A 25,344-nucleotide genomic window follows, 5' to 3' on the forward strand; every position below is an offset into this window, starting at 1 on the left:
CGTGTCGTCGATTAGAGCAAGTTCCCGCTCGAATTGAAAATTTGACAAAATTGTATTTTAAACGCCGTTTATAAAGGCATAATAGGTATATAGCAATTGCTATCATATAAATATGCTCGTTTACTTTTTTGTTTACAGTTGAGAGAGGAAACCATGATTTTTGTTTGTGCTTTATTTTAAATGTTGCCTAAATACTTTATAATAATACAATTTGTAAAAAAATGCTCACCAAGTATAAATAATAAATATTGACAGTGCACGATGCACGGCTCTTTTAACTAGAATGGCCCATCTCCTTTATAACTTTAATCCCAGCGATTTCTCTTCAAGCGTATTTCAAACCAAATTTTGAAAATGAACTCATGTGTAGTAATATGTACTGTAAAGGTAGAAAAAAGAATGTTTGTCGTGTACAATATATTCGATTTACAAGAGAAGCTCGTTAAATATATCTTGTATGTAACTTGTGAAGAAAAATGTTTTCAATCATTTTATGACCAAAGGAAATTAAAACAACAAAAAGCATTAAAAAAAATAAAAAAAAAAAAAAGTCCGTCAAAATGTATGTACCACTAAATTCCTTTCATATCCATTTATTATGAAGAATCACATTGATACTTATTGATTTTCCATCCAATCTTTTCTACCATAAAGTCAAAGTTTAGATTTATCATAGAAACATTATGCTTTTATTAAATATAATCATTTTTATACACTTTATTTTAAACATGAAAATCGTGTACAGGAATGCTTCGTGTCGCGAAATATAAAGTCCAAAGATGTAGGGCTAATACATCAATATTATTTCTTCAGTACATTGTAGCAATATTATCTTATATCTCGGTATTATCTTGAATGATAAAGTATAAAATAGATTTAATAGGATGAAATTTATGTAATATATATGTGAAAGCGTGCACATGTTTAGAATCGATTTAGTTATTGCAAATATAGAAAACGTCCAAAGTATGCTGACAAACTGTTTAGGTAAAAATGGAATTTTCTCAACAATATATCTCTATCGATATATATATATGTATATATATATATATATATATATATATATAATATATTTATGAAATGAGTTTGCATAAATATAATGCCTATAAATATCAATATTATCAATACATCTACAATAAGTAGTATTATAAAAATCAATATTATCCATCAAATTGTCCGAGCAAAATAATCTAAATATATGGTCTACTAGCTTTTTTATAGCATACATAGCATTAACATGAATAATGGCTCGTATAGATTAAATTTCTCAAGCTTCAAGTTGTATTTAGAATTAAATTTTTATATTTAAAACATGTGTATGAAATGTGTATAAAATCAAATGTGAGAATAACTCGAGGCTTTGGCTCGAGAACCTAAGAAAATAAAATTGATAATAATTTTTTTTATAATAACGTCTTTATAATGAATGTTCTATGCTCACGATCTTACCATTTGAATATTGAATTGACGTAGAAACTTTCAAGTCGTAAAAACGAAAACTTTTCTAAGACTTTTCTAATCTCGGAGCGAGTGACGGGGCTTCAAATCAAAAGTTTCACTTATGATGTTAATTAGTCAATGAAACCTTTATCTATTCATAATTTTAAAAGTCTTGTCTATCACGATGTATGGTTAATTTTTTTAATGAAAATGTTATATTAATTCGTTTGAAGGGAAGAGGAGCATAATTAGCCGACGGTGTAAGCGATGGTAAGTAATGAAACGCCTTAACCGCGATGACATTTGCTTGGCGGCACTGCTGATGAAAGAATAACATCGACCAATTTAGAAAAAGAAAGCAACTCAAACACGCGGACACAATATTAATTATAATCAGCTTATTATTATTATTATTATTATTATTATTATTATTATATATATATATATATCTTAATAAATAAAGAAAATTTAAAAGCTTTTAACTAACTTGAGTGGTGACTTATTACGCAGGCAAATTAGCCTGGCACGTATTATTTAGTACATGGACATAGTGTAGAGTAACGTCGTTGGTAAGAATTAAGTAGGGTAATACTAGGAGTGTACGAGATGATTTATCGAGCTGGGTGTTAAATTATTATTATTATTATTATTATTATTATTATTATTATTATTATTATTATTATTATTATTATTCTCTTTTTTATTTTTTCTTTTTTCTTTTAATGGACAAGTTTATTAATAACGAGTTAGAAAATTTATTAGACGCGTGAGCTAAGATAAAGAATTCTTAAGGATCGTATAGACTATCACGATATAATAATACAAGGGCTTTAAATTATAAAAATAGTTGTTAACAATAAAGGAGATAAGCATGATTGAATTTAGTTCCGCGTGGTTTAACAATGAATAAAAATAATGCTGCTACTGCTCGACCCGTGCAAAGTGTTAAGTGAATTACTCCGCTCTATGCAAATTAGTAAAAGAAATTCAAAGCTCAAAAGACAGAGTAACTCACAATATAATATAAACGTAATTGTCTCAGCCCTTATCGAAATTCTATTTTCAACTTTGGCAAATACAATAAATCCATTAATCCGTAAATTTATGATAGTTGTAAAACGTGTACATCGTAACAAGCTTAAAAATGTCCTCTTAGTCTTTAAAACTTTGTCCCTCGCTTATGCTCTACGTCGATAAATCTAAATGTATGTTATTATAAATACTCCACAAGAATCTTTTATTTTTGTCCAATACATATACATTTTTTTATTCTTATATAACTCTCTCTCTCTCTCTCTCTCTCTCTCTCTCTCTCTCTCTCTCTCTCTCTCTCTCTCTATCTATCTATCTATCTATCTATCTATCTATCCATCTATCTATCTATCTATCTATCTACCTACCTACCTACCTACCTGTCCACCCACCTATATATCTTTCAATCTACGTATGACATGATATGTGAAAGTGAAAAAATGAATGCCTAATAAATGATTTATTTATTCATTCATCTCTAAGCAGACTTACATTTTTTCTCTTAATCGTATATTGGGATTATGTACTCTAGTGGTCATCCACAGTTATTTCATATTAATTTTCTTACGCCTACATATTCATTCTTACGGCTAGAGGCCTCATCGACTCATTGATCTCGTATTTAACAATAATTTATAATCAAAAGTGTAAAATTAAAATCAATGGTTCGTATCATTGTATATGATTCTACATCGCGAGCTGTATTTCATTTCCATTCAAATCCGACATTATTGGACGCTTAGTTACAAGATGAAAAAAAAGTATTTGAAACGATTAAGCGTCCTATAAGCTTGAAAGATCGAGTAATATACTGATTTACCTGCACTTGCAATAATTAGCATTATTAATATAAAATAATAAGCAATTTAAATAAAGTATAGTCGATTATTTATAAATACTTTTACACAAGTTTTTTTTGCCTTCTATGTGCATATTTTCTTGCATATAGTTGAAATTATTCATTACACGGCATATGATAAATTTATACTGCTTTATTAAATATACGTCACGGTATACATGATTGTCGAACATTTTATTTTACTTTTATGATATCAATAGCAATTATTTTTTACATGATACGTGATAGCTATTACGCAATGTACGATAAAATTTAGCGAATAGATAGAGTATTTGCATAATTTTAAATATGCTTTGCACTTGTCTTATAATAATTGTGTCAGAATATTCGAGAAAATTTACATGAAAATTAAAACTACTTAAAAACAAAAGCTTCTGTTCTCGTTGCTTCAAAATGGTCATGTTAATAATTTCTGTATATATATATGTAATCATATAAAACATTTAATATTATACAATAAAATGGATGTAAATTGTCTAATTATAATTATCATAAATTATGTCATTGTATAAAGCCGTTTTTTATAACTGTCATTCGTTTTATTATAGTCTTCCATAAAATAAAATAACATAAAAGTAGTGTGTATTCAATAGAAAGTATTTAATTCTCATACTATTTGTCTACTCTCGAGACAAAGATTTTCATTTACTACATTCGATTGTTCAATTTATATTTGATTTTAGAAACAACGTAGAAAACTTTAAACCATAAGGCATACTAAATTCGATACTAAATAAAATTGTAGGAAAAAAAAATACAACTTATTTTTTATGTTCAATGGTAAATGCCGCCTATTATCGTATTTATAAAAGGTGAAAGTGAAGTAGAAAAAAAGTAGACAAAAATTATTAAGAGAAAATATCCAAAGTATTCGCATTAACGTGCGACAAATTTTATCATTGACATCACGACGTAAAATAAAACCTCGAACATTACTTTTATCAAATGCAAAAGTAAAATACATAACTTTTTCTCGACATTTCTTCAATAAAATCAAGCTCAATTTTTTTAATCAAAACCTTCATCCCTCCTTTTTCACGGACACGACATGTCTCGAAAGAAAGGGCTGAAGATACAGCAATAAGCGATAGAGAGAAACGAACAAGCATAAATACAATGCTATAAGAACGTTAATAAAGGAATGGAATAATAAAAAAAAAAAAAAAAAAAAAAAAAAAAAAAAAAAAAAAAACATCACAGACCCAAGGTGATGAAACCTTAAATGGGAATCAATGATAAAGACAAAGTAAGTCGGCTACGGTATCGATGTTAGAAAAGCAATTTCACTTCTTCCACCGCGGCAGCTCCGTCGTTCACTTTAGCGCCTCGATCAGGAAAGAAGTAAAAGTTTGCGGCGGCGGTGGCGCCGGCGACGGCAAACGGCGCCACATCTCGTTGAGGTAAACACTGAAGAAAGTGAGAGGGGCGGGCGGACCGTGGGGATGGAGCGGCTGGCTGCATCGACCGCTCTCTTTCCTCCTCTTCTTTTGTTCGTGACGCACTCGCATCCCTTTCTCCCAGGGCTGATTCTTTTTTTTTTCTCTTTTTTCTATCTTTTTTTCTTTGTTTTTCTCGAAATTTTCTGCCTGACCTACATCGTCGGAAAAAGGCACTACAATTCTTTCCGATGCCGCGAGACGCGTTCCCGGATTATTGGACAGGTCGGACCTTTGCTTTATTTTCGCTTCCCTATGAAAATAATAAATAATAGCAGGTGATCGGCGAGGGAGAATGAGAAGGATGGAGAATAAGAGGGCGCAAGAGGAGAAGGAGGAGGAGGAGGAGGAAGAAGAATGAAGTGGATTGATGCCGAAAGGGGAAGAGGGGCGAAGGTGTCGTCTTCCTCGAGGATTTAAGACAAGACTGAAGAATGATTTCTTTGACAATGAATGCTTCCGATTGGAACAATTACGATTATTAATAGCGCAATTGAGATTGAGATTTATAATGAATACGAATACTTTAATTTAAGGAAATACAATTATTCGTAAAGTTTCATGCCTTTTTACTGAGCGTTAATTAGTTTGGATAATGAAGATTATATAGGGGATCGCGAATCTTCTTGAAGAATTGAGAAGTTAACGTAATCGAATTTTAGATATTCGGTTAAAATAAAGATAAGGTAATCCAAGGTGACCGACTTTTTTTTTCGGCAACTGATTTCTTCCGTCAAAAAAGCAATTTTCTCAAATTGCATGACTTTATTGCAAAGCACCGGACTTTTACGGCTAATTGCCTAACAATCTTATCTAATGCTACAAAGAAAGAAAAACATTGCGAAATAAGATAAACACGCCTTCGTGAGATTTACCGCTTTAAAATCACTGAAATTGTCACTGAGAAAAACTTGGAAAAATTTTTACAGCAATTATTACACAAGTTGCGCGTCCTTAGGACTCAATCTCAATCAAATATACCGATAAAATGACAATCGAGCCAAATCCTTCATTTTCTTGTTATTTCTTTCTCTTATTCAAACTCGCGAATGTGGAAGATTTCAGTAGCAGAAAGTGCGACCCTGAGCATCCCATGTCCTCAGCTAACTCATATGGCAGAGAAACCAAACCATACATGTATATTACGCATTTTTGCCATACAGAGCATTAATAACAAACATATATATATATATATATTGAATAGATACGTGAAAAACGATTCGACATCCATTTTGCTCCACTTTGTCCGAGCGAGTATCGCACGCATTACAAAAGAACACACGAGTTTTATCAGGGCCGCGCGTATTCCCCCGAGTCATTTCTCATGAATATGCGCTTCGATGGTAATTGGGCAGAGCGAGGGTTTTCGGAAAGTCCGCGAAAGTAGAGCAACGGCAGCTGCTCGCCTCCCTCCCTATCGCTCCACCTCCGCCACCCGATCCCGTCACGACCTCCCGCACCGCCGACACTTGGACTCTGCCACGAGGCGTGGAATACGTTGGCGACAATGGGATTGTCCTCGACTTATTCTTTCCAATAATTTTCCCAACGACTGCCCGATAATGCTCACCCAATGGGCCATTACAGGTCTTTATTGAACATCAAGCTTGTGGTGCAGCTTGTTTTGGAATTTTCGCACTATCTTATATCGAGGCAGTCGAGCTCCTCCGTCACGGGCAAGTAAATGACGATTTGGAAAGTGAGCGAGAAGCTTAACCAAAATGGAGTAGCTTTGCACATTATCGTTGCTGCAATTACGAGGAAATATTTAGTCCACTCTCCCGCGCTTGATTGATAAATTGTCTGCTAAAATAAAAAATACAACAACAACAATAAACAAACAAAGAAACAAACAAACAAACCAACCAAACCAAACGAAACAAAACAAAACAATCGTCCCCTTTTTACAGCGCGTAAATCAACATTGTTTATTGGATTCAACTTCTGTCTTTGTTCCAGTTAATAAAGCATTTTTCACTCCACTAGATAAAACTTAAAAAGTTGTATTTGTCAAACTATAATGCATGCCATCGATCGATTTATCAGTGCGTTCAGCGATCAATTAATCGTACTGTTTCGTTATGTAATCTGAAACAATGAAAAAAAAAAAAAAAAAAAAAAAAAAAAAAAAAAATTATCCCATTCTACAAGTAATCTGTTTTTCTATTGAAATATCACGTTAAACGAACTTCAATCTAAATACGAATCGCAGCGTTAACATATAACATTTCGCTTCGTTAAAGCACATAACGTACATTGAAAATAGAATGTAGTAGTGGCTCTTTGGCCTTTAGTTATGGAAAGTAAATATTACTCGAGTATTATTTTTAAAAGAGCATAGGTACTTCAAACACTTAGATCCAATGAATTTCATACTCGAGATTACTGTTTACGAGGAGACGTTACATTTTATAAAAGAATATAAATTCAGGTTATTATTCTAAGATGCAAATAATTGGTGAATTGCATGTCAGAGGAGCATTATCGTTTTCCTATTTAAATTAACATTATTTATCGTAGAAATATGTGGGTAGAAATATTTAAAGTGAGACAAATCCGAGGCCGAAGAATTTTTACAAAGAATTCCGTTTCTTCACGCCCGCGCACTTGAATTCATTAACAAGTAAACATTGGATTTACGTAAACGTATATACGATGTAAACATTCGTCCCTATTAAATAAATTCTCTAAGCTCTTATTGTTGTTAGCTCTTCGAGAGATTAAAGAAACTCTTTGCGCGCCATTAAGAAACAGTCGTTCTGTTCCCGTGTGACAAACTTAGCGCTTCGACATTAAATTTCTGCCCTAAATTGATTAAAACTTGTAATAATAATAAGAATAATAAAGACGACGATGATGTGTTTTGAGCACGTAAAGTGCCAGTGCCAACGAAATGTAATTTTCCGCGCGGGACGAGCCGAGGATGAGGGCAGTGGCAACGTTGCGAATCCCATCCCAAACCGAAAGTCGTCAGCCGCTGAGTCAATCCTTACCCGGGAGGGCTGAAAATCGACTGGCACTAAAATAAATAATATTATTCGCGAGCGTGTGGGTGAAGCATGGAGCCCGCACGCATCCGCCGCGGGGTATTGGCAAGTAAGCGAGCTTTCGCAAGCTCGGCCTTGGCTCTTCAATATCCGCAGGGCCGTCGCTCGCGGGTGCGTCTCGTAGGGCGGACTCGTAGGGGCGATCGCCTAAGCTCGCGCTAAATACAACGAAGGGCAGAGCTTCGGAGCAACGGAGATCCGTGTCGTCGACTCGCGAGCTCTCGCGATCCCTCCCCCGTCAAAGCCGCGGCCCTCCCGCAGTCCCGCGGGCGAGCTTGCGCGTAGCCTTGTCCCCGTTAGCTCGGGTCGCCCAAACGGGGCCGACGAAGGGCAAAGCCTTTCGTCACTCTCGGGACGTCGAGATTCCGAGGGTTCGGCTTATCAGCGTTTTTCGCGACAGCGGGGTCGGAGCGATGCGGGGCGGTGCGCGGGGGCGCGTGGTGTGGCGGGGATGGTCTACGGGAGAGAGAGAGAGAGGGGGGAGAGGATATTGGGGAGGGATATTGGGGGAAATTGGGAGAAATTGGGGAAGATTGGGGGATGGATGGGGGTGGGGGTATGGACACCGCCTCGAGAAGAAAATAGACAGGGGTTGCGAAACGTCGCCTGCTTGCTTGCGCTGAGCTCGTGAACTTTCTTCGTGCGCTGGCTGTGCGCCGGAGTGAAAAGAGCAATTTGAAAGTCAATGGGACTTGTAATGAATTCAGCTGGCAGACGAATTGCTCGCGATGTATTTACTTTTGAAATTTTAGGTTAATAGCTGCGTCTTTGTTGCGATTGAGAATATGAATATCTCGACGTCTTATATAAGGTCGGTCTTCCTTTACGGTCGCTTCACTTCTCAATAAAATTCGATGAAAGCTCGTGATGTACGTGACTGCAGGAAGTTTCGAGGCTCCAAGTTCTTAGTCTGTCCGTGGCATAATGATAGCGTATTTTTATAATCAATGTCTCTCGAGAATGAAGATACGATGTAATTATGTGTTTCTTGTATTGAGAGGAATTTGAAAATGTCTTCAGAGCTCGAATAATGAAAATCATCCGCCGATTGATGATTAATATTTTGGGTCGTTATAATAAATGGTGAAAAACGTGACGCGGAGTTTTATTTTAAAGAAAATTAAAATAAGTTAAAATAAAATAGCTTTTATTAGCTTGACTCGTCAAAATTAGACTCTTTGGATGCTTGTGCACTTTTTCTAATTGTTTATTTAATTTATGAAATGCTCAATATTGATAATAGAAGGTAATTACAATTTATCATGCTCAATTGTCATTTTCGACAGAATGCAAATGCCTCTGCACATACAAATTTCTAACATTCTATGAGCATTTAATAAATAAAATTATGACTGTAAATTATGTGAATTTTATCGATGTAATATTAACTTTATCATTAATTATACTTATTATCGTTATTAAGTGAATGTACAAGAAAGCTAAAATGAACAAAACCGAATAATAAGATTGATAATATAATAAATAATCCACGAAATCATGAATTTTTCAGAAACGTGCATAGAGAGAGTATTAATATTTTACGAAGATAATATCGAATTCATATCTGATAAAGTATAACAGAAAATACCGTAAGAAAACTTGGTAATGTATTGAGATTAGGAACTGATTTTCACATTTTACTTTTATTCGACTTTCGATAAACTATGCTACAATTCAACTGTAATGATTAATTTAATATAAAATTTTAAACACAATACATTTAATCCCATTCCTAATAATAGTTTAAGTATTTTGCGATATTTATTACAAGACTGATGGATAATAGTTAGTACAAGGTAACAAAAATTTCATTATTATATAATACACAATTTAGAATTCTATCGAAATACATTAAATAAACGAATTTCACTATTTAGCACAATAAAAGAACTCTAGATTCTGATGAGAGAAGTGACAACTACGTAATAAGCTTTTATGCTGTAGATATCGTATAACCTTTTAATATCGCTAGAGTTACAAGTAAAAAATTCTTATATCAGTTAGAACTTCTTTCATTAAAGAAATCAACGTGTGCGAACATTCATACAAACATACATACGTACATACATATATATATATATATATATATATATATATATTAATAATATTTTATACGTTATCTGATACTTGACGTATTCAGAGTAAATGATTTGAAAATATTATTAGTAATGTATAATAATACTTGTAATAGATATTAATAATTAGGCTTTATTGTTATAATATAAAAATCACAAGTACTGATAGTTAACGACTATGTATGAACAATTATTATGAAATACCAAGTTACGTATCAATAGTATTTCAAATGTGTTGAAACTAATGAAATTCGTATGAATATATGAAAGAAATTCATTACCTTTCAAAAAAAGAAAAAAAGACAAAGAAAAAGAAACAGACCTTTTCCTAAATATTACAATAGAAAGTTTCAAAACATTTAATCGCATAAAATTCGCTATTCTACATTGACGTTTAATTTATCGTCTCTTCGTTATATTCCAATGAATAATATAATGTAATTTTTAAAAATTACTTTGAATTTTCTCATTTTTAATCGATTGTAGAAACAATTCAAGCGAATTGCATCGTTTTCATCCCAAGAGTGTAGAGTTTAATGTCGTTGTAATTCTTCATGACCTCAAAAATCTTTACATATGCAATGTGCTGCAGTACCGAAATAGTTCAAACTAAAACAGCATCTCATTCGCCAATGATTATTTCACGTAAATCTCGGGATAACTATTTGAAAAATAAGTTTCTCCCGATGACAAGGATGGATAGACAATTAAATGAAACGATATTATATAATCTGTAATTTGAGTAAATGAGCAAATAAAAATGGCTTTTAAAATGATGAGTCATGATGCTTCGATGATATTAATTCACGATAAAAAAAAAAAGAAAAAAGAAGAAAAAAAAAGCTAGTACATACTTTATAACGTAACGATAAGATCCGATGTGTATTTGTTTGTGTTGTTATAGTTAATAGAGCACTCTTTCATAATAATGCTATCGTTAAAAATATTACGTGATAAATTAAGTAAGAGATAACTGACTAGAGATATTCCCCCTTGCGCTTACTGTGAATTATCGACAGAGAAAATATTAGATTGTCAGAACAAATTAATAAAAATTTATTATAGCTAAGGCATATGTCTCTAATTTAAATTACTGATATGATTGTTATAATTTTTATGCAAGGAGTTGGTAATTCTCTTTACTTTCTAAATATATTTCATTATAAATGAAAATAATTTGTCTATTATTTAATACATTTAATAGTATTGCATATCATTAAATCTCATAATTCATGGACATTAACAAAGTAATTAAAATAGTTTTTCGTTTATGAATTACAAAACCTATTACATTACAAAATCTAACATCGATATGAAGTTGACATTATTCAAGTTTCAAATCATATCTTATTTGCACTTTATATATGGAATTATTAATTATATTTTGTCACGATACAATTTATACTCAATTTACTTATGTAATCGATACAAATGTACTTTTATAAAAATGACGACAAATTTGTTTCTCAAAAAGATATTAATATCTTTTATAACTAAACATCATTGTACAATTCTAACGTATTTAAGTGAGTTTAAAAGAGGTCAAGCATATATTTGTCGTATTACAATATTACATATTTTTATTATTTATTAATATAATAATATTACTGTTTTTGTAACTGCTAAAGTGTTAACAGAAACTTAATATCAACATCTTTATATTTGCGTTAGTATTGCAGAAAAAAAGGAACTCTTAAATGATTTAAAAGGATGCTTGTTACTTTATAAAAAAAAAAAAAAAAAAAAAAAAAAAAAAAAAAAAAGATTTAGTTCTTTTTTGTCGAAGTAAATCACTTACCGAAATATCTAAACTTCAATTTTAATCCAACAATAATACATATGTACTAGATAGACAGATAGACAGAATTTTAAATCACAGTTTAAAGCTTTTAGTTTCAAAATGTTTCAAAGAAAAAGGCTGATCAAAAAAGTTGCACTGATGATCATAAAGTACAGCTTGTTGACCTTGGATACTGGACAGGAGTACAAGAATACTGAATAAATTTGTCGAAAAAGTTGAGATTTGAATATTACGTTATATTTCCAAAATGATTAATTTCATATATTAATGCACATTATTTTTATTAAATTATCTCTCATTTGTTATGTATTCAATTAGTATTTCATATACATATATATATATATATATATATATATCATAAAGATTAAATTGCATTTGAGTTCAATAAATTTGTTCTATTTTCTAAAAATAAGAACGATATGACGTTTTATTGCTTTAAATATGACTTTAAGCAGATGCTTTGAAAAACTTAATATAAAACTTAATCGATACATTTTACTTTATGCCTTACTATTCTTATGATTAATAATTTATTTGATAATAGAAATTTGCAAATTTTTAGTTCATTATATATGATAGTCAATGCTAATGAACCAATAATGTCGATAAATTTTCCAATATTTAATAGGATATTGGTCTTGAACGATGTAAAATTTTAATCCGTGTATTTTATAAATGTCTTATTATAAATTATCGATAATTACATTTAACGTATTTTTTATACACAATAATTTCAATTTACATCTGAATTATGATATATATGAAAGCATATGATTGTAATGAAAATGTGCGTACGAAATCAGAAATATTAATCGGGACAGAATCTTATTTGTCAGTTTTATTATGATTTAAAGTAATATTCGTTCATGGCTTTCACTCCATCAATTTATGCTAATGTCCAAAGTTATGATTATTTAACTATTACGAATGGGAAGCTTAAAAAAAAGAAAAAAAAAAAATTAAGCGTTTGTCACTTTTATGGAAGCGAATCGATTAAAATATCTTATAACCTTTGATAAAAACGAATGAAAGAATATCTTAATTGTAAAATACTTTGTTTAGAGATCCCCTTAGATTCTTATACATTTATTTATTAAACTTTGTAATTAATGTAATATTTGAAAACAATAATGATAATTAGAAGAATAGATTGATTGGATGAAACTAATTTTATAAAACTTAATTGAAGGCTCAGTCTGCCTTCCAAGGCTCCACATTGAAATTGTAGATGGCGCTCTATACAAACTCGTATGCGTCTCATTTAAAAAAGATTAGAATTAAAGTAAGTACGTCATAAACTATGAAATTTGTAATTGTCCTAGTGGTATTCTTGCTTCGTCAAGTGGGCTGTAAACAAATGCGATAAAACCATTTGAAGTCTAAAAATATAAATGTAGCTTTAGTATATACTACTACCACTAAACACTCGTTAAAAATATCAACTTTAAATGCAATCATCTTTAATTTTAACTTTGTGAGCCCCCCTACTTCAGAATCTACTCATATTAAGATATCATTGTACTGCGCTTTTATAAGTAATACTTTGTTCGTGACCAATTAAATGTAAAATATATTATATTTAACCGTTAACTATATCGTTGTTCTTTACCAATCAAATACTTATTTATAAGTGAAAGATGGTAATTGACGCTATTTTGGTAGTTAATTAAGATCGGAAAATTCTATTTATCGTGGAATCGTGGAAAATCGTCTGCAACCGTTTATGCAAAATTACGATATATAATCTGCACTTAATACACCTTTAAATGAAACATTAATAAAGTCGATTTTTCAATTGAATCAATGCGTGACAATTGTAATAATACATTTCATCATACCTTAGGTCTGAGTACCGAATCTTATCGACTCTTTGCTCACCCTTATTATCTTCTAGAAAAGATGTTAATTGATGGAAATATGTGCTGAATAATGGGGACGAAACTGGGAATGGCCGTTTCATCTTGGATATGGATGGAACTCTCGAAGCTTTTAGACCAAGTGAAGTTCAAAAATGAATTGTGCAGGTCTGATGATTCATATTATTCGACAGACCTTAATCACTTATAGATTAGTAACACAGGCTTTTCACGCATTTGGGTTATAATTAGTATTTCACATACTTTATAAACATCGGCCGCTGCTTCGGAACTTTGCACATTTAGGAAGTATTAGCGCGATAAACTTCCACTTCTACGGACAAATGTTTATCGATTTATATTTTTAAGTGTATTGAGCAATTTAAGGAAAAACAGACGTATTAATAGCAATGAAGGCATTCATTATTAATGGACGTTTGCAATGTTTTATCTATCATAAAAGAAGCTAACACGAATAGATCGAACAATGTTGTCCGTATAATACGGATAATTTAAACGAATAAAAAGCAAATAACAATAGTCACGCACGAAGTTATAGTGGGAACTGGCCTTGCAAAAAAGAATCATTTCGTGGAATGGAAAAATAATAGATAAAGGGAAAATTATACGAAATAACAGTTTCTGTATCCTGCTTTAGCTTACCACATCCCCTTCCTTAATTTCGAGTATTTCATATCACTGAATGTAAATGTAGCGAAAATGACATAGTCTTTGCAATAGTCTCAAGAACAATAAGAAAAACATATCAAGTCCTTAAATATTATGTGATTTTTTTTTTTTTTTTTTTTTTTTTTTAACAATAATGAAGTTAACAATAATGAAGAATTTTTAAACAGCTACTGCACACACACACACACAGCCACGCTCATATAACTTTTATGAAATAAATAGTAGCTCCTTTGTACAAATTAGTCAGATAAGATATATCTCGATTTAAAATAGCAAATATTTTAATAATTCAAAAATTAACACTATATATATATATATATATATATATATATATATATATATTTAATGTACATAGAATGTGCAATTATTAAGAATATTTATATCGACAATTGTAATATTTTAATACAATTTATCTGAAATTTTTGCTCTCTTTTTTTTTTTGTACTTAATTCGTTTTACGATTTAATTATTTGACAATGCCGAAATGTAATTGATTGAAATTTCATAAAACATTCTTTCCCTCAAGCTATTATTAAAATCACCATGTTTATGTTATACATTAAATTTAACTAATTATACGTGATATATTAATAAATTATAATTAATTGAAATTTTTAAAAATCCATATCAATTTTTTGAAAATTGGCTTTTAATCTAAATACTTATCAATTTCTTTTATGAAATATAAATTCTGAAATGCTAATACTTGATAAAAATTAAATAACCCGATTGAACGGTACTTCACTACGAATGCTCCATGTTACTAAGTATTTATGAAAATGATAAAAAAAAAAAAATGTTTAATTTACTATTTTTGTTAACGTTAGTCGGAAAAATATTGAAAAAATATTTGCGTTGCAATTAAGTGGACATAAATTTTGTGTTTTTGATAAATAGTTTCGTCCATTGTATTCACGTTATCCCATAGATCATCCCATAGTTATAAACTCGTAATACAATTTATGACATTACTTGCTCTTACTTTTATGATATATATATATATATAATTCTTTACCCATTCACGTATATTACATTTTTCATGTCTTATTTGTTATTAGGAGTTAATAAGAATATAATACATAAAGTAAAATTAATAACGGAGAATGAAATTAAGATTATAAATAGACATCTAATGTAACAAGATATTACGAAATAGTAACTATAAATTTTTAGTAATCAACGCTATATCTCTTGCAAAAGTTACTAAGAATTTAGAAAAAGAAAAATAATAAACCGTAATTGTACAATTGTTATACCATGGCCCAAACCAAAGCCGTACGAAATATTTAATATTAACAAGATTAAATATTTGCATGTAGATATGTAATGTATCAACTTTTATTTTAAGAATTATTAGACACTACAACTTTCTTCACAATAGCGAATTTTAATTAAATTTTATGCATCCTCTATTACATCATGCATCGGCATTTTTACAACGTAAATGATGAAAAAACTTTTCGCTAACGATTATTACAATATATCTCGTTATACCGATAGTAATGTAATATTCCACGATAAAGATACCGAGTTCAATAAATAAGCAAATAATAAATACAACGAGTTTATTGTCAATAGCAATATCAACACCTACAATACCGATTGATATTTTATGCTGATTAATAACGAAATTAAATGGATCATTACGGAGATCGTGTTCATTAAAGACATTATTAGCTGCCTCCAGAGCAAAGATGATAATTATTATTTAATTATTAAACTGCAATGGCGAATAAAAAGTAAAAGGGTGTGCGCAAATCAAACTATCGCGTAGGCTGTTCCCATTTCTATTAATAGTTGACCTTTCGTTGTCATTTAAAAAGAGACGCGAAAAAGAGATAATCTTTGGATTCCATAAGATGCAGATCAAATTTAACGATTATGAATTAACGGTAATGAGAACATAGTGACCATTTCGTAAAATAGCCATCTGTAGCTTACAATAATTAAGTACATTAAATATTCCTTATTGATTTCTTAATTAGTTCTTACGTTTAATTATCTGTTACTCAAACATCTATAATGTTTGAATTAATACATTGGTATGATTTTTAAAAAAATTCAATTACATTAATTTTATTGTTTATATTGTATTTGTAAGTAAATTTAGTATCCAATAAATATTTAAAAAGTACGACTAACTAATTTATTATTTTAATAATACTAAAGTGTAATAAAAATTGAAACTTATAATTTTATCTAAAATAAAAAACAACAATAAAACTAGTAATATCTATTTTAAGATAAGAACGAAATTTTATAAATATTATAACGCTACAATGTCATTAAATACTTCACTTATAAAAGCATTTTTCTTTTTCATTAAATCTTTTATAAAATTGTCGCTAGAAAATACTATTGAATTCAATAAAAACCTTGAATGGCAGTTGAATAGGAACAATATCGACAATGTTTATTTCGTGACCGTATACGTTACCAATGAAAATAACGTTCCTCACGATATCATTAATATAATGCAGTTTATTATTACAATATAGTCAATTATATTCATTATCATGATTAATAATTATTTATCACACATTTATCTTTATGGTTTGTTGTGCTTTTTTTTTTTTTTTTTTTTTTCATCAATAACACATTTTATGTTAATTATCTTTTGAATATTAATACATTGTATTTTGAGAATCAGCTGTCATAATACCCGTTTTTATGATTCTGACGAAATATCTGTATTTTCAAAATAAAGAATGTTTAAAATATAAATATGCCGTAGCGTATTTATTTATTAAAAACATTAAGTACCGAAGTCGATACGAGAATCGTGCATATAATTAACGTGACGTGAAAATTCTTACCTTAGATCTTCGTGTCCCCAACTACCTTTCTATGATTTTGTATGATAATATAAGAGTTGCGTATTTCAAGCAAAACCTTTGTTATTTCAATTTATTTATATTCGCCTCCTCGAAAACATGTATTTTTATGCTTAAAATATTTTATAAAAGCATCTGCGATTAATTATCCAGATGTCCCTCAATAATCAATTGTTTAATGATACCATATGAATAAAATGCCAATCGTTACATTACTGACGAATGGCAGCATCGAGAGTCAAATGGTTAAATGAAATAATTTGAAGGGATGGTTGAAGAGTGATTCAGTATGATAATAAAACTCGAAATCATTAATACGATATTACGAAGAAAGCCTGTTTAGTCATATGTCTTTTTGGTACATTCTTAATTTTATTATAACGATAGTTAGCCTCTCAACACCTAACGCAAGCGTTTTTAATTATAAATCATGTCCTAATTAAATCTTAACTCTATTGTACGATTGGCAATACACGGAAGTACGGAAGATTTTCGAAGAATATATTTTTAAATACCAATATTTGTCAACTTGTTAATGCTAATCGTCAGATATAGATATAAATTTATCCCTTCTTTCAAACATAATTTTAAACTTTTCAATTGAAATTACATCACGACATTATTACATTGTCAAAGAAAATATTATAAATGCATTGGCACTTATTTAAATTTCACCGTGTAATGCACTGGTAGCCTTCTTAGAATTCACGTTTTGACCGTCGTTGATCATATTCGAGCGTGTCGATACATTTTCGGTAACTACGTATTCTCAAATTTCACACACTGCCGCAAAATTAAATTCCTTGCATGTAAAGACAAATTCCAACGAGTAAATACGAAAAATATGAAAATGCAATCGGTAAAATATTGTCGATAAATACCATCTATCTAACTAATTACCTGCAGAACAGGTTTATATACATTGTGTATAGAAGGTAACTTTCATTCTAGCACTGATGCTGCTTCCTGTAGCGCGAAAGAGCGCGCGGGGGGGGGGGGGAATTGGGCCCTTGGCATCGGGTAGTTAGGCAGTAAGGCCGACGAGGATTGCGTCTCCGGGCGCAAACGGCACTACGTAATCCTATAGACAAAAGCCTTTTTCCAGTGTCGCCTTATCGCCAACGAGTTCCAATACATTGAAAAAGGTAAGTGCGACACCTATATTCTTCTGCCTATTGGTGTTTAACGAGAGCTCGTTATCGTTTATTCGAAAAAGTTATCGGACGGATGGTAAGTAGGGCTAAGAGTGATTCAAATTTTATTCTCGATACTTCGTGACAGAGATTTGTTTTTGCGTTACAACTAACGACGAAATAAAATCATAAATTTCCGTGAAAAATTGATATTCCGGATCTCGAACGCTGTAACTGTCGTTCAATGTGGCCGATCGTGAAACTTATTCACCGTCTACCTTCTTCTCTACCTCTCAAGTACTTCTGCGCAGTACAGTTTCATGCTGATTGATTATTGTATATGAGAAGCGAGACGGGCGGAGTATGAACGTTGCCTGCGACTGTACGTAGTCGATAGCCACAGTGGCCCATTTTCCCTGCAATTGCCAAAAATAGTCGTTGACAGGTTACATTGCACATAGAGGGGACTCGAAAGAGTACGTGAATCCCCTAATACAGTAAGTACTTTTGTGTTTAGGTATCCGTCAAAGCTCGTCACTCCCGGTCGGTCGCGCATTTGACACATTTTCTCTTCTAAATAAAATAGACACGTCAATGGCATCGCCTCTTCTCCATTCTCTTTCGCGACGTCTAGTGACTCATCTTCCTCTGTGTTTTTTCCCCCATCTCTCTCTCTCTCTCTCTCTCTCGTTAGCTCTTGTAACTCCTACGCGAGAACTGCGCGCAAGAGCCGAGACCGATCATGATAAATGCACGCGTAGAATGAAAAATGAAGCCGCAACGAGACTCGTTACGACTTAAATGATCTTATTGTTAAAATTAATGGATTTTTTTTTTTTTTTTTTTTTTTTTTTTTTTTTTTAATTCACTTTTGAATAATGACTTACAAATTTTGAATACGTTTGGAATATACAAAAATTTAAATCTCTATTTAAATAAAACAATGAAGTAAAATTATGAAAATATACGTGACATTGTAAATATATATGTAATGATCTTTTGTCAAGTTATGGTAAAAGTTGGAGAACAACCTTAGAACTTATAAGCTAAGGAGTTATAATCTTAATAAACAACTTTACACTTGTAAACAATAAACAATTTATTAAATCGTTAATATCGAGTACAGAATTTATTTGTAATAACTTCAATTCATTACCAATCTCGTAACATTACTATGTATTAATAAAACATATAAATAAAAAATTACAACCATGCAGCATGTCAATGTACATTTTTCACAATTATTTGGACTACTTATTAATAATATTAACATTTTTCACTCGATGTTTCATTCTGAAACAATGCAAGTTTCATAAGGAAAGTTTGATAAAATCCTTGATTTATTAACAGCTGAAACAAGATGTGTGGTAATTGTACTAATATTCCTATTTCTCCGGTTTAGCCTCCTTGAGAAATAGAATATATTCTGTTAAATTTATTTGCAAGCCGATTCCATATAAGCAATAATATCTTCTCGCTCTTGTGGCTTCTTCAGACCAGCGAAGACCATTTTTGTCCCTGGGATATATTTCTTTGGATTTTCCAGATACTCAAACAGAGTATCTTTATTCCAGGTAACTCCTGTTGATGAAGAAAAATGTTTGTACACCAATAATTGTTATTATCGTAATGTCTAATCGTAACGTATCTAATTTACTTACCTTTAGCTATGTTGGCTGCTGTGTACGAATACCCCACAGCTTGACCACTTTTTCTGCCAAATAAACCGTTAAGGTTGGGACCAACTTTATGCTTAGCACCGGCCTTAACGGTATGGCACTGCGAACACTTTTGAACAAAGAGCTAAGGGAGGGAGAGAGATAGAGAGAGAGAGAGCAATTGAACCTCATGGTTTATTTTTAAATCAATTTTCTAAACTGTAATTATGTAATAGAATTAATTGCTCTATTTATTGCAAAATATAAACTCGTATACGTATTATATGGCTCGATATCTACAGTTATCGTTATCATTCTAAAAACATTGCATTTTATGCAGCAATCGACATTTGTTTAAGTCTTATGTATTACACGATTGTTTCAAAAACATTGGAGATTCCAGTTTTCCCGTATATCATTTTCATTTTCAATTTTCGTTTATCATGAGAAGTACGTAACTTTTTATTACAACTACACAAGCTGTTTCCATTTAATTTACAACATTTCATTGAAATTATAAGTTTCATGCAATTGACGAAGTGTTAAATGTTAATTTACTGTCAGTTGTCTCGTTTTAAAATTTACGTAATTTCTAATTACGCAATAAAAAGGTTGTAGAGTAATTATTTCTTTTAGAGTAATTAATTACCTTCTTTCCCTTATCAATGTCACCACCGCCGGCGCCCATTTCTCTAATGCTAAAATGATAGGTTATCGATGAAAAAATTATAAAAAATATTATTCATTTTTAATATGTTTATGCGCAGTTTTACCTTTTCTTGCTTATTAATTCTGAATATTCTTAATCCTTAATATTTATCTGTATTTTCATTCAAATCTGAGGATGAAAGCTTGAAATTACTACGCAAGTAATATATTTATTAAGTTTAACATTTTTCATTTCTAACCTTACACATAGATAATTAATTAATATATATTTTCAAATAAATGTCACAATTAAATGAGAAAATATAATAATTAGACGAAAAACAAGGACGTTTGAAAAGTAATATACTTAAATCTAATAAAAAAAAAAAACAAAAAAAAAAATAAAAAAATAATAAAAAAGATAGGATAACCAGAAATTAATAAGCGCAATCAATATTAAAATGGCAAGGATAAAAGCATATTTTACTATTCATTAAATTAAAATGCTAATAAATATGTAGAAACTAATTATGTATGCTTTTATTTTACAAAATAAACTGAGTAATTAATTGTAATATTTAAAAATAAATTATACGAACATGCACACAAAGATTTTACTAAAAACGTCAATCACAATATAGAATACTCGAACAAAAGACGACATTTTCAATTCCTTTTCCATAGTGAAAAGGAAATGAGTATTTATTAAAATATTACACGCAACGTAATATTTGTATATTTTTTATAGAAAATTGTTGATTAGAAAGTGTTTTATCATTTTAAACTGTTTATACAACTATATCAATATCTAGAAATATCTATTATCGATTTTATGCGCTGTCAAAGTCAATATTTTTTTTTTTTATTATATATTGAATGAATTGTTCGCCCATGAAATTTCTTAATTTCATCATTTCTAATATAATTTTTCATAAAAATGTTCCAATAAATGCAATATTATACAATCTAATATACAGCTATTAATTTACATATATGTATATAAATTTTTTCATTAATTTAGAACAATATTTATATTTACATATCCAAAGTATTATTAAGAAATTAAGAAAAATTTTTTTCCAACCATCCATTTGGTATTGTAATATTTTATTGTTTTTGTATCCTAACATACACTCAATTAGAACTTTGAGAAGTTTTAGAAAGCAAAATTTCGAGGAAATCATTCAGAGAATCGTGTCAAAGAAATTCAGGTTCTTTAAAATAAGTTTTTTTTTTTCATTTGAACGATTACATTTCGTTTTGTTATATTACGTAAATGGGCAGGATTAACATTATTTGCTTTCTCTCGTAAAATTTTTATGCATCATTAACGCACACATAGAAAACTGACATTCGGATTCAGGCGCGTGTTAGATCAACTGTTTTTTCTTTCTTTTTTCTTTTTTTATAATAATAATACTTTACATTGATATGAAAAAATGTTTCGCAGCATGAAAATATAGAGAACTTTTATAAAGAACTTTTTATTAGTGAAATGTCAGTGAAATTATTTATGAACAATCAATAATTAGTTTAATTATTTTGATAGGGGCATGTTAATACAGGAAAATTACAGGTATTTGTACATTTCTTTTAAACGTGAAATGCTTTAAAAATGTGTCTTTTAATTATATTTAAGATCAATCGAAGATATTAAAAAATATATCTGTTAATTGTTTAGATATGTTATATCTAATATTTATAAGTATTATTAAGAGATATATACTTTATTAATAAATAAATGATTGCTTGCATTGTTAAATGTAAAATATATATCAAAAATATCTAATTTTGCTAATATACTAATATACAAATATCGAAAATAAATTCGTAAAATAACAAAGAATACACATTTGTTATTGTTATTGTATTTTACATTGAGATTATATAGGACGAAATCAATTAAAAATAATTAGAACATGATATATAAAATGACTTTATATTCCATTTAGGTCATTAAATTATTATATTATTATATAATTTTTAGATTATTAGTTGTATTATTTTATATTTATATTAAATAATTATTAGAATATCATGCGATTTCTTGCTTTCATCCTTTCAATCCATATTAATATATTTAATTTTAATAAAAGAAGATGTAAATCAATTAAGTCTTTAATTTTTTAATAAATCATATTTTTATAAAATAACCTAGAAAAGTTAGCTTTATTCGATTGTTTTTTTTTCTTTTTTTTTTTTTTTTTTAACTATTTTTACTGTATTATGAATACTAAAGGTGGCCATATATATATAAAGATAAATATATACATTTATAAATGTAAAGCGAAGTAATTATATAGATACAAAAAAAATAAAAAAAAAAAGATACATTGATCTATAGTAATATAGGCTTTCTTTAAGAAATGAACGGAATCAATGTTTTCTTATTTTCAGTGAATTTTATGATTTCGATAATTCCATGGCTTATAATATTTGCTTTTATTTGATTTTCTATAAAAATTTTTAAAGAAAACCCGATCCCTAACTTGGAAAGCATTACATTGGTCCCTCTTCTTCCGAGGCTACCGGATTTTTCTTTCATACATCCACAAACTCTTTCACTCCTTCGCATCGTCGCTCCGTCTCTTTCTTTCACTTCTCTCTCTCTCTCTCTCTCTCTCTCTCTCTCCGTCTCTTTCTATCGTACTATCTATCTATCTGTTACTCCAACATTCATACTCACGCGGACAATTCAATATTTAGTTTTTAGGTTGCCTTATGCCTTAAAACAATCCATTAGTTGTCACAATAAACAAACTGGCAGCAATACAATTTGTCCCACTTTTTTCGAACATTATGCCTTCTTTGCATATATGCTTGTTTGTTGAAGGCTACGTTTCCTAGTTGTCACAATTTCAATTATAAACTTATTTTACAATTCATCAGTCTTCCTATTCGTTTGCTCGATATAATCCCTTGTCCTTTTAATGCCCCCATCTTCCACATCGACCAAACTTTCGGTTGTTAATCATTTTCTTCGTGTATATTAATATCAATGTGCTTTAAAAATTGAAGACTGTCGAACCCCTTGCACGCACACTTTGCATCTTTTACCTCGAGGTCGCAATCAGTACCCCTTCAATGTATTATCGCGAAACCAAATATCAACTCGTCGTACCTTATAGGCTCAAAGACCTCTGGCGCTACTCGGTACAATTTTAAGAATATTTTACCAATATCACGTAATCGATTTTCGGTATCTTTCCCGTGATAAATTAAGTATAATTAAATTTTTATCAACACCATCACGAATCGTACGTAGTCAATTCGTTGGAAAATAGCATATAAAATCGCTTAGATTGCCAATTAACAACTCGGGCGGAGGATATTTATTTTTATGCCAAAGTTCGACGTCACGTAATATTGTCGAATTTCTATAATTATTTCTTTTATTATGGTTAGACTTGCAGCCCTCGACCTTTTTCACAAAGTTCGACAGAGGTTCCCAAATAACAGCCACACTTGTGTGGTAACCCTACTTCCCCTACTTTTTACATCGTATTCTCGTTTTCGGCGTTGCGTAGACGCATGAAATTTATAATTCAGAGAGCTACAGCGCCCTTCTTGGCTTTAACTCTATTGCACCCACACACGCACACACACTCCATTGTTTTCAAGACGAGGTTGGCCAGCCAAGTCTCAGCGATAGTTCTACTCATCGCTAAAAGCTCCTCTACTTTAATGGCTTTGTAAGAGACGAGTCTTGTAAGTTCGTAGAAACTCCTAGGTGTTATAAAAGACGTGGATTTTATTTTCAACGAGTATCAGCCTATCAGATCACAAAGGACATCGACCGATGTTAATTCTTGGAGAGAGCCTTTTTTGTATCAGGCGTTTGTATGTTATTCGAAATTCCTCTTAAAACGTCCCCCCCCCCCTCCTAATCACGCTCAACTACATTTGATTACGCACATGACTACTATCTCGTTTACGCGCCCTGTAAATACCGACTCGTGCTCTATACTTTTGCGTTGTATCAGCGAGAGGGGAGACGAGAGAGAGAGAGAGAGAGAGAGAGATAAAGAGATTGAAGGCAAAAAAGAGATTGAAGTGGCTTGGCTTTCCAGTAAAGAGTGCCGGAAGCCTTACAGCGTCATACAAAGATATAAAAGGGACGTTTGGGTTATAAAGAACACTTTGTCGCCAGTGCAAGCTTACCTTGATGTAGTAACCTCCGAAGTCTCTCGCTGAAACTGCAAGGATTCATCCAGACACTTTAACCACGTCATTCGCTCGTTCGCTCTCTCTCTCACTCACTCACACCCTTTAACCATGCAAAAGTGCAGCGTCTTATTGAGAAACAATTTTTTTACAACAGCAAAGAAACCAGAGTTCTCCGTTTCTCAATCATTTGAGTATCATTTCATATATATATATATATATCGTAATAATAAATATATCACAATAACAAATCATCTAATCGGTGGATACTATATTTGACATTCAATCCATCCTTTTCATCGAGCACTGATAGCAATGACACGATGTTAAAAAGATTCCAAGCCAAACGTTCGTTTTACTTCAATAACTAAAAGTTACACCAAGTCTTTGTCTTTGTGTAATAATTTTTTCTTTCCATTGAAGTTTTATGTATTCGCTTGACTATAGGATTTTGCTTTGGTGAAAATGTCACTGTCATATTGTATTAAATATCTTAACGCAAGTAAAAACCTTCGTAATCATTAAAACAAACACTATTACCATTGTCCAAAAATTAAAATTTGCGATTTTTAAATTAAGCTGTTTTTATACGTCAATCATTGAACAATAACCATAAAAAAAATATGTTATTAAATTATAAAAAATCGAATGGATTTTAAAAACTATTTTTC

At 30.6% G+C, this 25,344-nt stretch overlaps 1 protein-coding gene across 1 annotated transcript; it reads right to left on the minus strand.

The window, feature by feature from the left end:
• Positions 1–19,426: 19,426 nt before the first annotated feature.
• LOC105367487 (cytochrome c-like) lies at positions 19,427–20,559 on the minus strand. The gene is made up of 3 exons (XM_011506215.1): positions 20,511–20,559; positions 19,865–20,006; positions 19,427–19,784 (listed from the first exon to the last, which is right to left on the minus strand). Exons 1-3 carry the CDS (start codon positions 20,547–20,549, stop codon positions 19,639–19,641), a joined length of 327 nt encoding a protein of 108 aa, XP_011504517.1. The 5' UTR covers positions 20,550–20,559; the 3' UTR covers positions 19,427–19,638.
• Positions 20,560–25,344: the final 4,785 nt, after the last annotated feature.

The sequence above is a fragment of the Ceratosolen solmsi genome, unplaced genomic scaffold, assembly GCF_000503995.2.
Source record: "Ceratosolen solmsi marchali unplaced genomic scaffold, CerSol_1.0 scaffold7, whole genome shotgun sequence".
Classification (NCBI taxonomy): domain Eukaryota; kingdom Metazoa; phylum Arthropoda; class Insecta; order Hymenoptera; family Agaonidae; genus Ceratosolen; species Ceratosolen solmsi.